The sequence below is a fragment of the Saccostrea cucullata genome, unplaced genomic scaffold, assembly GCF_032062105.1.
Source record: "Saccostrea cucullata isolate Sc308-1 unplaced genomic scaffold, CSIRO_AGI_Scuc_v1 ctg121, whole genome shotgun sequence".
Lineage (NCBI taxonomy): Eukaryota > Metazoa > Mollusca > Bivalvia > Ostreida > Ostreidae > Saccostrea > Saccostrea cuccullata.
Genome location: NW_026928084.1, coordinates 112,723 through 125,000, shown reverse-complemented (window position 1 = coordinate 125,000; position 12,278 = coordinate 112,723). Strand labels below are relative to the sequence as shown.

Below are 12,278 nucleotides of genomic sequence, written 5' to 3'. Positions count from 1 at the left end.
CCTGGAATTAGCGCTAACGTTGTGCCGATCTCTCGGAACTTTGATTTTACTGTTTCCGTATTTTGCGCTCTGTGTACATCGGCGACTAACATTGTTGGTTTGTACTGGATTGCTAGAGGTTTCCACATATTATTAATCCAAAACAACATAACTTGCTCGTCACACCATGCATTTTGTTGAAATTGAACCACAACGCGACTGTCATACTTCACCTTTTCACTGAACGGAATTCGCTGGCCTGTTCCCCTGAATATAACAAGCGGCTTTATGCGTTTAACTCCGTCCGAGAAAATACAACATTGTAATGTTGCCTGTCTGTAATCAAGTCCGGATTTTTTTGTTCTGCACCATACTTTAGTAGCACCAGTTGTTTCATATGTTTTCCCCTTATTTAGATCAAACGGGAGTAGAGATTGATCCATGTTGGCAACTAATTCAAAGCGACCATTAGGGTCGGTGCAGTCTCTGCTCGCATTTTTTCGGATAAATTTATGGAAACTGTTGAAGGCTTCAATTTTAGCGTCTGGTGGATTTTGAGCGCCACTGGTTGGTGCTCGATACGATATATTGTGCCGTTTTTTGAAATTGTTAAACCAGCCGCTACTGCATTTGAAGTCAGAATCTGCAAGTTCAGCTGCACGGGATTTGAACCACCATGATTTGGCCTTAAGTCAGTCCTTCCGAATTTCTTTGAATTCACGATGTAGTTGTCGTTCCATCTCAGGATAAAGCGATTTCCGTCCCGAGCCGTGCGATTTCGAACCTTTTGGAGTTTCTTGTAGTTTTATTTCGGACTTAATCCATCGCCGCACATTGCTTTCATCAATTCCAAAAAACTTAGCAGTTTCGATGATACGGTTTTTTGTATTCCCAAGTGACAGTTCTTTATAATGTTCTACAACCCGAAGTTTGAATTCTCGGTTATAACTTTTCCTAGGAGTCGGAGTGCGACTACCATTCTCCATTGTTAAAAGCTCACTGTTTAAAAAACTGAGAAACGGGCGCCCAATATATTAGGCCTTTGAACACTTTTCATTTAATTGTTTACCTGAGTTTACCTGGATAATCTATTTTTAGAACGAATTGGTAGATTTCAATCTATCGATTACAATTTATTGTATTGATAATAAGCCTTGATTATGCTCTCACCGCTTACCAGATTTTTGTATTGAAAATAAGCCGCGATTTGAAAATAAGACGGTTTTGAAAATAAGCCCCTACTTTCTTACCAAAACTTAAAATAAGCCGCGGCTTATTTTCAAGATTTTAGGGTATATTGTGAAGGAGCATCCGTACACTGACCAAGTGTAAAAGTAAGCTGTAAAAGTCAGCGCTCCTCACAAAAGCCCAGTAGGAAGTTAATATGTACTATTTCAACAATTCAAAAACCCTCAGACTTACTGTATGTTATGAGAGGAGAGAACACTGAACTTGGTGTTGACCCTGGAGATGTTATTTCTATGGAGGAGACTGGAGGGGTAATAGTGATCTTTGGCCACTGGGGTAAAGCCGGCAGGTGCCCCTCCTTGCTCATCCGTCAGCCATAGAATCTGACAAAACACAAGAATATCAGCTGCATAGGTAACCAATCAAAACATTCATATTTTCTGTAAAGTAAAAGTTTGCTTTGATCAATTAAAGGTACACCTGTTTAGCATTTGAATTTCAGCATGTCCAATTTTGCAGGTCTGAATACAAATATATATGTACACATTGTAGATCTGAATATTAAATGATTCTCAATTTTTTATTTAAATTTTGATAAACAAACATTTTTGAAAAAGAGTGCACATCCATAAAAACAGCCACTTATCCAATAATTCTACAGCCTACATTTTCTGGCCTCATTCCTCCTTGTTGTATGGCCTCCACAATAAGATTGTCTCTTTTCTCCTTGAAGGGGTGGTCGTCCGGTGGCCCCCTCCTATCAAACATCAGTGTTGTATTGGTAGAATTGGAGTATTGCACTAGTTCCAAAAGTGTTGGTATACTCTGGTTTCTATACAACACTTTTCTCTCCTCTGAGACCTCATTAATTGTAGACATGAGATCAGTCTGTAAAAAAAGTAAGTACAGTGTATTTACATATGCTCAAATTCTGCTTTAAGGTTCACTAACCCCTCTGGCAGGAGAGATAACTCATACCAGCATTATTTTTTAATATATTTGAAATAAAGAGAAAAAAGATAATTACCTTGATAAACCATATCCCAGCATTCAATTCTTTTATTTGTGAAATATTAAAATAAGATACGTCTTGTTTCACCAGATCAGGAAAGACTTGATCAATATTTGTAGTTCTTTGAAATGTGGAGTCGTGACAAATAAATGGGACACCATCCAAACTGTCAAAAAAAAAATATAAAGAACTAATAAATAAGAAAGTCCTGAAATGTTTACAGACTAAATAAATGATTGACCTATGACTAGTTTAAAATAAAAATTTATTCAGATTTTATTTTATTACTTATATGTTAATTATAAATGAAGGAACATTTTAAAAGAAGGAACCAAATGCATAAGTGTCACTGAACAGACAATGATTATGGTTTTTCAGTGTTGGTCACTTACTAATTAACAAATACAAATGTATGTGATAATATACTTATCTTATTATTACTGAACACAGTTACACATTTTAAAAGAGGCTCTTGTGTGCCTTTATGGTTTTCTAAGAATGTCAGCCTTTGTCTTACTTGAATTTATCGGTATAAATGGTGAGCACTCTATAATTGATAGTCTTTGTACAAAGAATGCTAAATCTGTAATGAACATACCTGATTCGGACATCACTTTCAAATCCAGCTACCTTATATTCGTTTGCTACTTGGAATGATGCTAAAGTATTTTCTGGAGCAATCTGAAACATTAATTCAAGAATTCAATCTCTATAAACAAAACAAACAAGCTAATTCAGAGAATTCGTGTCCCCCGCTTAGGGAAAAAGTCGGCTCCCCATGACTGAATTTGTAGAATTATTAAATGTATACATGTATACTGAAGGAAATAAAATACATGTATGTCAATATTCATACAAAGATTTGATTGCTTATTCTTTATTATGTGTATAGAAGATTTTTTTATATGGAATATTTATCACACTGTAATGATGATTTTATAACCTCATAAATTTTTCATTTCACATGCTGAATACTATCATTTAGTAAAAAAAAAAAAAATTTACAAAAAAAAAAAAAAAAAAAAAAATTAGAGGTTCGACAGAGATTCGATCCCGGGACCTCTCACATTTGAAGCGAGAGACATAACCACTAGACCACGGAGTCGGTTTACACAGACAGAAGTATATGCAGAACTGAAGTCACATACACGTATATATTCATGTTTTCATGTTCGGTTTTCTCAAAATTTTACACAAACAGTTCTAATAGATGTAATAAGAACATAAAGTCCGCCGAGAACCTGTTTTATACGCAATAACTCTCCTCATGCCCCTGCGCTAAAAATAGCGCCATGTAATACTATAAATACTAATAAAACAAACGGGGCGGGGCACTTTGAGAGGGGCGAGAGACGTCCTAGGGAGTTTTGGTATAAAATTACATTGCATAAGCTCAACATCTTCTTGAAATATCGCCTGGAAATGATAGTATTACATACAGACAGAATGTATAAATTTACGACCTTGAACTTTGACCTTTTGACCTCAAAATCAATAGGGGTCTTCATTAGGCCACAGGGAGTTGTTTTATAAAATTTCATTGCAATAGCTCAAATGGTTCTCGAGATATCGTGTGGAAACGAAAGTGTTTTAACAGACAGAATTTGCTTATTTATGACCTTGACCTTTGACCTTTTGACCTCAAAATCAATAGGGGTCTTCTTTAGTCCATAGGGAGTTGCTATGCTAAATTTCATTGCAAAAGCTCAAAGGGTTCTCGAGATATCGTGTGGAAACGAAAGCGTTACAGACAGACAGAAAGACGGACGGACGGACGGACGGACGGACAGACGGACGGACGGACGGACAAACCCAAATTAATATCCCCCACTTTTCAAGCGGGGGACAAAAAATGTCATTTAAAATGAATCTGAAACACTTTCTGCTCAAGTATGTAGTGAAGTTTGGGGCAGGAGGTCCCTGATGACATTCCCAACAATTCATTGTAAAAATTAACATTACAAACTGTAATCTAACAAATTCAAGGATATAGCATATTGATTTTGTGTCCCGATGAAGTTAAAAATAAAGATGTTTACATCTTTAATATTCCATTTTTTAAGGATCTAATATAAGCTCATCTGAAAACTTTGTGGAGGTGAGCTAAAACGTTGCATCTAGACACCAATTTCATAACAAATAGACAAAGCTTACTGCAGATGCCCCCCGGTGAGCCAGAAGTCGAGGTTTGGGTGGTAGGTCTGAGATCAGTACAACACATGGAGAATTGATGAATAATGGAGATATATACAGCCCTGTCATCATAGCCAGATAAAGAATCAGCCATAACAGCTGGCCACCTGAAAAAGAAATAGTCTTCGGCATTTCAATCATCAGATATTATATTCATGTGTGTTCTCATGATAAGTAAAATATGAATCATCTGTGGATATATGACGATGGTGTACACATATTCATTACAGTGATCTTCATTAACTAAGGGGGTGGGGGTGGGTTATTTTCTGTGTCAATTGAAGTGTGCTTTTGTCTATACATGTACTTACCAGAATGTAAAATTTTACATAGGAAAATTATATGCATGTGAATATCTGTTTTCAAATAATTGAAAAATAGTCAGAGTGATTATAAAAATCCTGGATGTTATATAATGTTTTAATATAAATAAGACTAGAATACCTTAAATGTTTTCCAGACTTTCTATAACAATTTGATATTTTGTTTGCCATGGCATGTAGAGTTTCAAAATAAGATATTTTGAACTCAAATGAAAAAGTGTTAGAAAACCTGATGATTTTTTTTTTTCAATTCTTAGAAATTTTCAGAAAAAATAGGTTGTACAGTGTACTTACATGTAGATGACAGAGTGAACCATTGTCTGGCTATCATCCAGGATAATAAAGTCATCACAGCCACACCCCCTACCTGTAGATAGGGACCAAATATCTGAAAATAGAAACAGGGCAAATATTAGCCACCCATTAATAGAAAAAATACCATTATTTCTTAGGCCTACATTAATTAATGTTCTGTTCACACAGAGAGTTTAATTCGAATTAAACATAAATTACTGCATATTAAATTTGAACTGCATTCACAAGGGGAGTTTAATGCAAATTAGTTCATTTCAAATTAAGTTACTGCACATTAAATTGCCTCACATTTATCTGCGTGAATGCTAAGCGAGGCTAATTCTAATTAAATTTTGATGCATGGGTAATGGCAAAATTAAGACAAATGCAACATGTTGGTGGTCAGCCAGAAGTACTTGTGCTATTTTTGAGTGAAAAACTGAGGAATATTGTGTTAATCACTAAACTGTGTGTACAGACACTGACATTATGTCAAATGCATGGATCTGCTACAGCCTACTGCAAATAATGTCATAATAGCTTTACTGAGACTGACAGTAGAAGCAAAATGAATTTGCATTGGTTTACTTCACAATAGCTGTCGTATGAACGCAATTTAATTTGCATTAGTTTGATGTGCACAAGTTTACTTCACATTTATTTACTGCGAATATTAAACTCTCCGTGAGAACAGGGCATGAATTAGGGAATAACTATCTTCTAATTTGGTATTTGCGGTATCAACGGTCGCAAAAAGATGTTTGCGACTGCTAAATCAGCATTAACGGTAAAAAATACCAAATTAGAAGATAGTTATTTCCATTCTAATGCAATCTATGCATTTTGTTTGTTGTTTACGTTTTATTTTGTTGAGTTTTAATACATGAAATAAGTCACGGCGCATTGTGTTTTTGCGTCACTCTATTATGAGGTCAAAATGAAAAGCTTTCTTTCTCATTAATGCTCGTTTTACTGCTTCAAACATCAGTGCATTAGCTAATCAAAACGTGTTTTACAAAACAATTGCATTAGAATCATCGTTCATTTGCCGTCAGCATATTTTTCACTCATTTGGAGACTCCGCCACTTGCTGGTGGAGAGCTGCAAATTTAAACCAAAGCCAATTGCTTTTCTATTACAGCACCTGTTGCATCACAGGACCTTAGATTATGCAGTCTCATCCAAAGAACGATATCCAGAGGTGGGTTTTGAACAAACAACATAAGGATCAACTCCTTTCTCTGTGACTTTCGAGCAGATGTTCTAACCACTGCACCATGCCGGTGACTCTGGTTTTAGATCTTTAATAATGGCCCTTACCTTGAGTGACAGCCAGACTAAAGCCCACTCTTCTTTCCACATTTCTTCAGTTGTAATTACCATGGCAATGAAGAATGCCAGGAAGAGTAAAATAAACACAGTGTGCACTTTGTGTGTGTACAGCTGCTGTCCTTGTAGAAAATGGCACAAAGAAAGACACTGAAAAACAAACGTAAATACCATCATAAAACTATTTTGCATATGTTTACATAATAAATACTTCTCTGTTTAAATTTGGAGATTCCTCTCGTATGAAATGAAAAGGAATGTTTTTAAGATTTGTACAAGTCATTGTCACAGAAGCATATTTCATGATGCGCACTACCTTAAATTTAAATTTTACATGTTTGAAAGCATGCACCAAAAAATATACTTAATATTTGAATTTTTCCCTGCCCTATATAGTTACATTCTTATTAACGTCTCGGAAAAGAATTTACTTACCATTAAAATAAATAAATATATAAATACAACACAGATAATAGTAAGGAATATTGTGTAGACTGGAAGCCATTTGTTGGACTGTGGGTAAAAAAACCTACAAAAAAAAAAGCAAAATGTCTTTCAGACATATAGATGAAGATTGAAAATAGCAATTGATAATCATGCTACCTGGTAATCCAGTTTGTTACATGGTACATGTATTTTGTTCACTATTGAAAGCAAAGGCTTAGAATTTCAGAAAGAACACGGACCAAAGATTTACATTTTACAGTTAATTATTTGTGTCCTAAAATGTTTCTCTTACCAGTTCAGATCATTGAAGTCATTTTTCATTATAGCAATGGTGTACAGCATAAATACACCGAACAGGAATGTCAAGGTCAACAGAAAGAAGATCAGCAAGTCCCTCTGAAATCAGAAAATCATATAGAAAGTCATCCCCTCAAAGAATTTTTACCAATATTTACCCTAAAGTTAATCAGTAAGCTGGATTTTGCATGTGCAATTAAAAATGTTCCTCCAAGAGTTAAGATACCGTATAATCCCTGTTTACTGCCCAGGACGAATAGAAAATTGCGAAAAGGGGGCGGTTATATTGGTATTCTCATTACAATATTTGATGTCATATTTTAACTTCAAAAAATCTTTTGAAAAAAAATTAATTCAAAGAACCACTTAAATAAAGTCTCAATTTTACTTTAAGTAAAGATAATCCACCCAAATTATGCTAAATGATCCATTTTCTACCAAGAAATGGGATAATAGAAAGTTTCATTTTCACTTTCTTCAAATTTTGACAGACTTTTTCGATTCTAGTCAAATGATTTTAATCACTGTGCAGGCGGCCCTTATTTCCTGAAAATTGAAAAAGACCCAGGGGGACACTAATAGGGGCAGGGGCGGTAAATAGGGATTATACGGTACTGAAATTGTAAACTTTAGTCTATGTCAAACTAGCAAACCAGATTATAATTGCATGAATTAAGATGAACTTTCTCTTCAAAATGGCACAGAAAGTTATGCATACCATCAACATGTTTATCTATACACGTAAGTCATCAAGAAAAGCATATATTGATATATATACAGTCAAACCTCTTTATCTCAACCTCCATGGGACTTAAAAAAAAAAAATTTCAAAGAATTCAAGCTATTAAGGGTAAAATACTATTATACACGTACTAAATAATAGGTTGGGAATTCCAAATCACTTCGACATATCCAAGGAATTTGAAATATCAGTGTTCAAGTAACCGAAATTCACCTGTACATTTATCATGATATTAGAAAAACAAAAATAATATGTAAAAGCTAAACAGGTACTATGATACACCAGGGATTTCCATTTTTGGAGTGGCTCACTGACCTTCCTGCTGTCTCTGGTGGATTGTTTGTAGCGGTGCCATCGACATCCCAGGCTACCGGTCAGACACACCAGGCAGTACCGGTGTTGGTAGTCCTGGAGCTTCACGTGGGACACCATGTCGCCTCAGAAAGTAGTCCGCTTCTCATAGCAACAGCTAGCTGCAAGAACACATAATCATGATAATTAGGACTCTTATCATGTAGCACTAAATCAAATCTACGCTAAATTGTTGAAAAATTAATTTCCATCAAATAATGTACATGTCAAATATAATACATTCATGTACAATTTTTCTCATGTTCTACTGAGTGGTCATTTAAGAGAGATTTAGACCGCTGAGTGAGATTCTGGACTTGAAGATGAGATGAGGGACCGCTTATGTCACACAATAGGCAGAGTTAATTTATATTTGTTGGTGTTTGACAGTGATAGATTTGGCAGAGTTTAACCTAGGTTTATACCATGGAAGACAGCATAATACAAGGATGATTAAGGTCTCATGTGAAGGAATGGTCTCACAGTGGGATTCAAACCTGCTATGTAAGGATCAATTCCTTACTCAGTGACTCTAGAGCAGATGTTCTTACAACTGCAGAAGGTGTCAGGTGACTAATATGAACAGAGAGTGGAAAGTAACATGTAGCTTAATTTGTTCTTGTTTTATTACCAACATGATTTAATCTATCTTTCATCATGTTCATTCATCAGGAATCGCTGTGACTATGCCCTTGAAGTGACATTAGTGAGAGATCTGCCATGGAAGAGTGTGGTTTGGTGTCAAGGGGTTAAAGAATTTAACAGTGTTTAAGGAGGGAGGAATGTGGTGGTCAGATGAGACTGAAAACAGTGCTGGTGCTTGTACTGTACGTAGTAGATAGGGATGTGCGATTTTATCGGTATACCAGTATATCACGATTTTTTGTTGCGTGATACGTATCGTGATACAGAGACCTAAATACCGGTCTTTAGGTACATATTATAAAGTCCAGAAATTATTCATTTACTTGTTCAATCTTTCAAATTACAATTACAGAAAGTATAAAAAATGTTGTAAAAAGTGAAAAGAACGGCATCTTACCGTCCAAAGTGGCAAACATAATTGATTTTATATACATAAAAATGCCAAGAAAGAAAAATTTTGTTTTTCTAGCATATTTTTTAGCAAAATAATAACTTTTCATATAAAATCATTGTAAAAACTGCTTTTAAAAAATCATGATATTATCGTGATATTGTGGGAAAAAATCATGATATATCGCGATACGAAATTTTTGGCGATACCCATCTCTAGTAGTAGATGTATGCTATATTTTTATAGCTAGTACACCTGTGCCTTTCTAACAAACAATTCATTTAAATTAATAAAAAATCACAATAAGATACGTAACACAATGTAACAGCCCTTCTCGCTTATAAATTTAATATATGACTCCAAATCAAAATCGGTTGTTCTCTTCTATGGATAATGAATATAATTATGTGACAGAGATGGGGCTCTGAATGTCAACTCAGATAATGTAAGCTGGACTTTATCGTAGTGCACAACGATCGCAGCCAAGGGTAGTGACATCAGTGTAAAATTGTAAATAAGAGTGTTCTGCGGAGAGCTGGCAGTTGCCAGTCGGAGCTTAAAGGAGAAAGTCGACAGATTAAAGATAACGAGGTACAGTGCTAGATACCTCGAAGACCCATACCTGTCTCTTGGACCCAGACCTGTCCGAGTACAGGACACGTCCCAGTTAGCAATATGTATACATACGTATCTGTCCCTAATCTGGTACAGATATAGCCATGACACAGACCCATGTGCATTATTTAATTGTTTCCATGTTAAGGATAGGATATCCTATTATTGATACTTATTTATATCTGTACATATCGACTTGTTTGTTTTCATATCCTTTGTCACCTATCATTTTTATTCATTTTCTAGAATTCTTTGATAGATATATTTTGCAATAAGTGAATAAAGGAGTTATTTCCTATGTAACACGAGAGGAGAAAAATGCATCATATCAGGATCCCTCTATAGTACACATCTATTACGGTACAAGCACCAGCGCTGTTTTCAGCAGAGCATGTATATATAAGATGGTGTAGGGTGGTTTCCATTACGTGTTCGCTGTTTTATCAACAGGTAAGATATTAGAGCATGTTACCTATAATTATATAACTTAGTACCTTGTAATTAATTAACCCCACGCGTTAATGTTGTGTGTCGGATAATTATCCCATTTTGTATTAACACTGATAGTGAGGCCATTTTTAGCCATTTATTTGAACAAAATTGATCGTCTAATTTGGAATAATTAAGACTGGATGTTAAAATAAATATTTATTTCACAAATATCATTGAGTTTTCAAGGATGTCATTGTTTTTCATTTGATTTACAATATTAGACTTCCCATTTCATTGCAATTACCTCTTCTTTATAATATTTTAATATATATATTAAAGCCGCTTGGTCCGATTCTAATCGCTAAAAATGTATATTCGTTTTTCTTCTTGAAAAATATTTGTCCTTAAATTGTTTCAACTTTTGTCAAATTATATCCCCAAAGTCTTTTTCTTTTAAAAGATATTAAAATTCAAAAGTTAAAAAAATAATTTTTGTTAGGTCAGACAAAAAATAATCCTATGTTGATCATTGTTGATATCGCGTGAAATTACCTTCGAAAAATTAAATTTATCGCTTACATGTTTATCTCATGAAGAACAAACCCGAGCATTTTGTTTCACAACAAAGTATATACATGTATATTACCTGTACATGGACAATATTTTAGCTCCTTTAAAAATCATTTAATATATCTGATTTTCCTTTCTCCTTTAAATATGCATATCAATATAAAAATTACTATGATACTTAATTTTGAAAAGATGTATTATGACTAAGACTTTCTACTAATAGAGAAAAAAAATAATCGGGTTTGAATTATCATCAATATTAGATATATCCGATAAACATATTTTTTTTCAGAATTGACTTCACAACAGATCTTAAAGCTGAACACGACTCGTAAATAGGCATACGCCATTTTTGATAGCATTATCTAAAAATACTAGGGTATACTCGTTGCTTTCGTTACACCTGACTGCTTTATTGTCACAGGTATCGGCGTGGAATGGCGAATCTTGCATTACCTTTGTTTATATTTTATTGCAGTTACGTTTATCTATGTTGTTTGTATACTGCACTGACTTATGTACCTATAATTGTAAATTTATTTGGTATCTTACTTTCCTGCATTAGACGAAGTATTACGTTATTATTCTCGTGATTTATAGCATTTCAACCGATCATTTAAACTGAACAGTCTCTAATTCTTGCCCTATTTATATGGGTCTGCAGGCTAGCGAGTCTCGGGAACTAAAATGGCGGATACATTTCTTTTACGAATCGTGTTCAGCTTTAACTTCCGTCAGGAACTACTGTTTGTCTGTAAGGTTTTTGATCTGCGTTTTTCATGTAAGAATTGTTGTAATAAACTATTAAATCAATCTTATAATTCATTTTTATATATTATCTATGTAATGACGTACTTTTATTGTGTAAGATAATATGTGCCTGTTTCGGGTTAAGCGGCTTTAATCAAATAAAATATAAAAGCGGTATCTTCAAAAGTAAATGTAAATAATGGCGCGAACACGTAATAAAATTAAATGTAAAAAAATAAAATAACATTCCCATTCACCATTTAACACATCTCTTATTGCATTACATATGCTGCTCTCATTTAATGTACTTGTACAGTTTTCAAATTCAATTTTGCGAAAAATAGAAACGAAAGTCCATCTCACCTTCAAATCTATCAAAAGTTGACAGGTCTTCTTCTACAACCGCCATATTTGTTTTCAACACATGCGCTTTCGCATTTCAAAAAAATTACACTAATGCGCATAATGACAAAGCCGCCTCCGCAAGAAGTAGTATCATTTCAATCATTTGTTTTCGGATTTTCATCACATGTCCTTACAAACAGACAAAATAAATGTAAATAATGATAATAAAATTAAATGTAAAAAAATAAAATAACTTAAGTTTTTCCCTAGTTTATTTACATGTACGTATTTCTAGGCATTGATTAGTGCAATTTAAGAATTATAAATTTTTGCAAGTTACAATGTTTTACGCTGATATACCCCCTCCCTTGGGGG

General features: G+C 34.3%; 1 protein-coding gene across 1 annotated transcript in view; it reads right to left on the bottom strand.

The window, feature by feature from the left end:
- The window catches only part of LOC134276361 (glycerophosphodiester phosphodiesterase domain-containing protein 5-like), a 24,652-nt gene extending 12,660 nt beyond the window's left edge, over positions 1-11,992 (bottom strand). Inside the window, exons 1-11 of the mRNA XM_062758622.1 lie at positions 11,922-11,992; positions 8,120-8,277; positions 7,058-7,161; positions 6,754-6,847; positions 6,310-6,468; positions 4,990-5,083; positions 4,334-4,479; positions 2,778-2,860; positions 2,195-2,345; positions 1,834-2,055; positions 1,402-1,550 (exon numbers count right to left, since the gene is read on the bottom strand). Coding sequence (XP_062614606.1) covers positions 1,402-1,550; positions 1,834-2,055; positions 2,195-2,345; positions 2,778-2,860; positions 4,334-4,479; positions 4,990-5,083; positions 6,310-6,468; positions 6,754-6,847; positions 7,058-7,161; positions 8,120-8,236 — 1,319 coding nt within the window. The 5' untranslated portion in view covers positions 8,237-8,277; positions 11,922-11,992. The remainder of the gene's footprint in view (positions 1-1,401; positions 1,551-1,833; positions 2,056-2,194; positions 2,346-2,777; positions 2,861-4,333; positions 4,480-4,989; positions 5,084-6,309; positions 6,469-6,753; positions 6,848-7,057; positions 7,162-8,119; positions 8,278-11,921) is intronic.
- Positions 11,993-12,278: the final 286 nt, after the last annotated feature.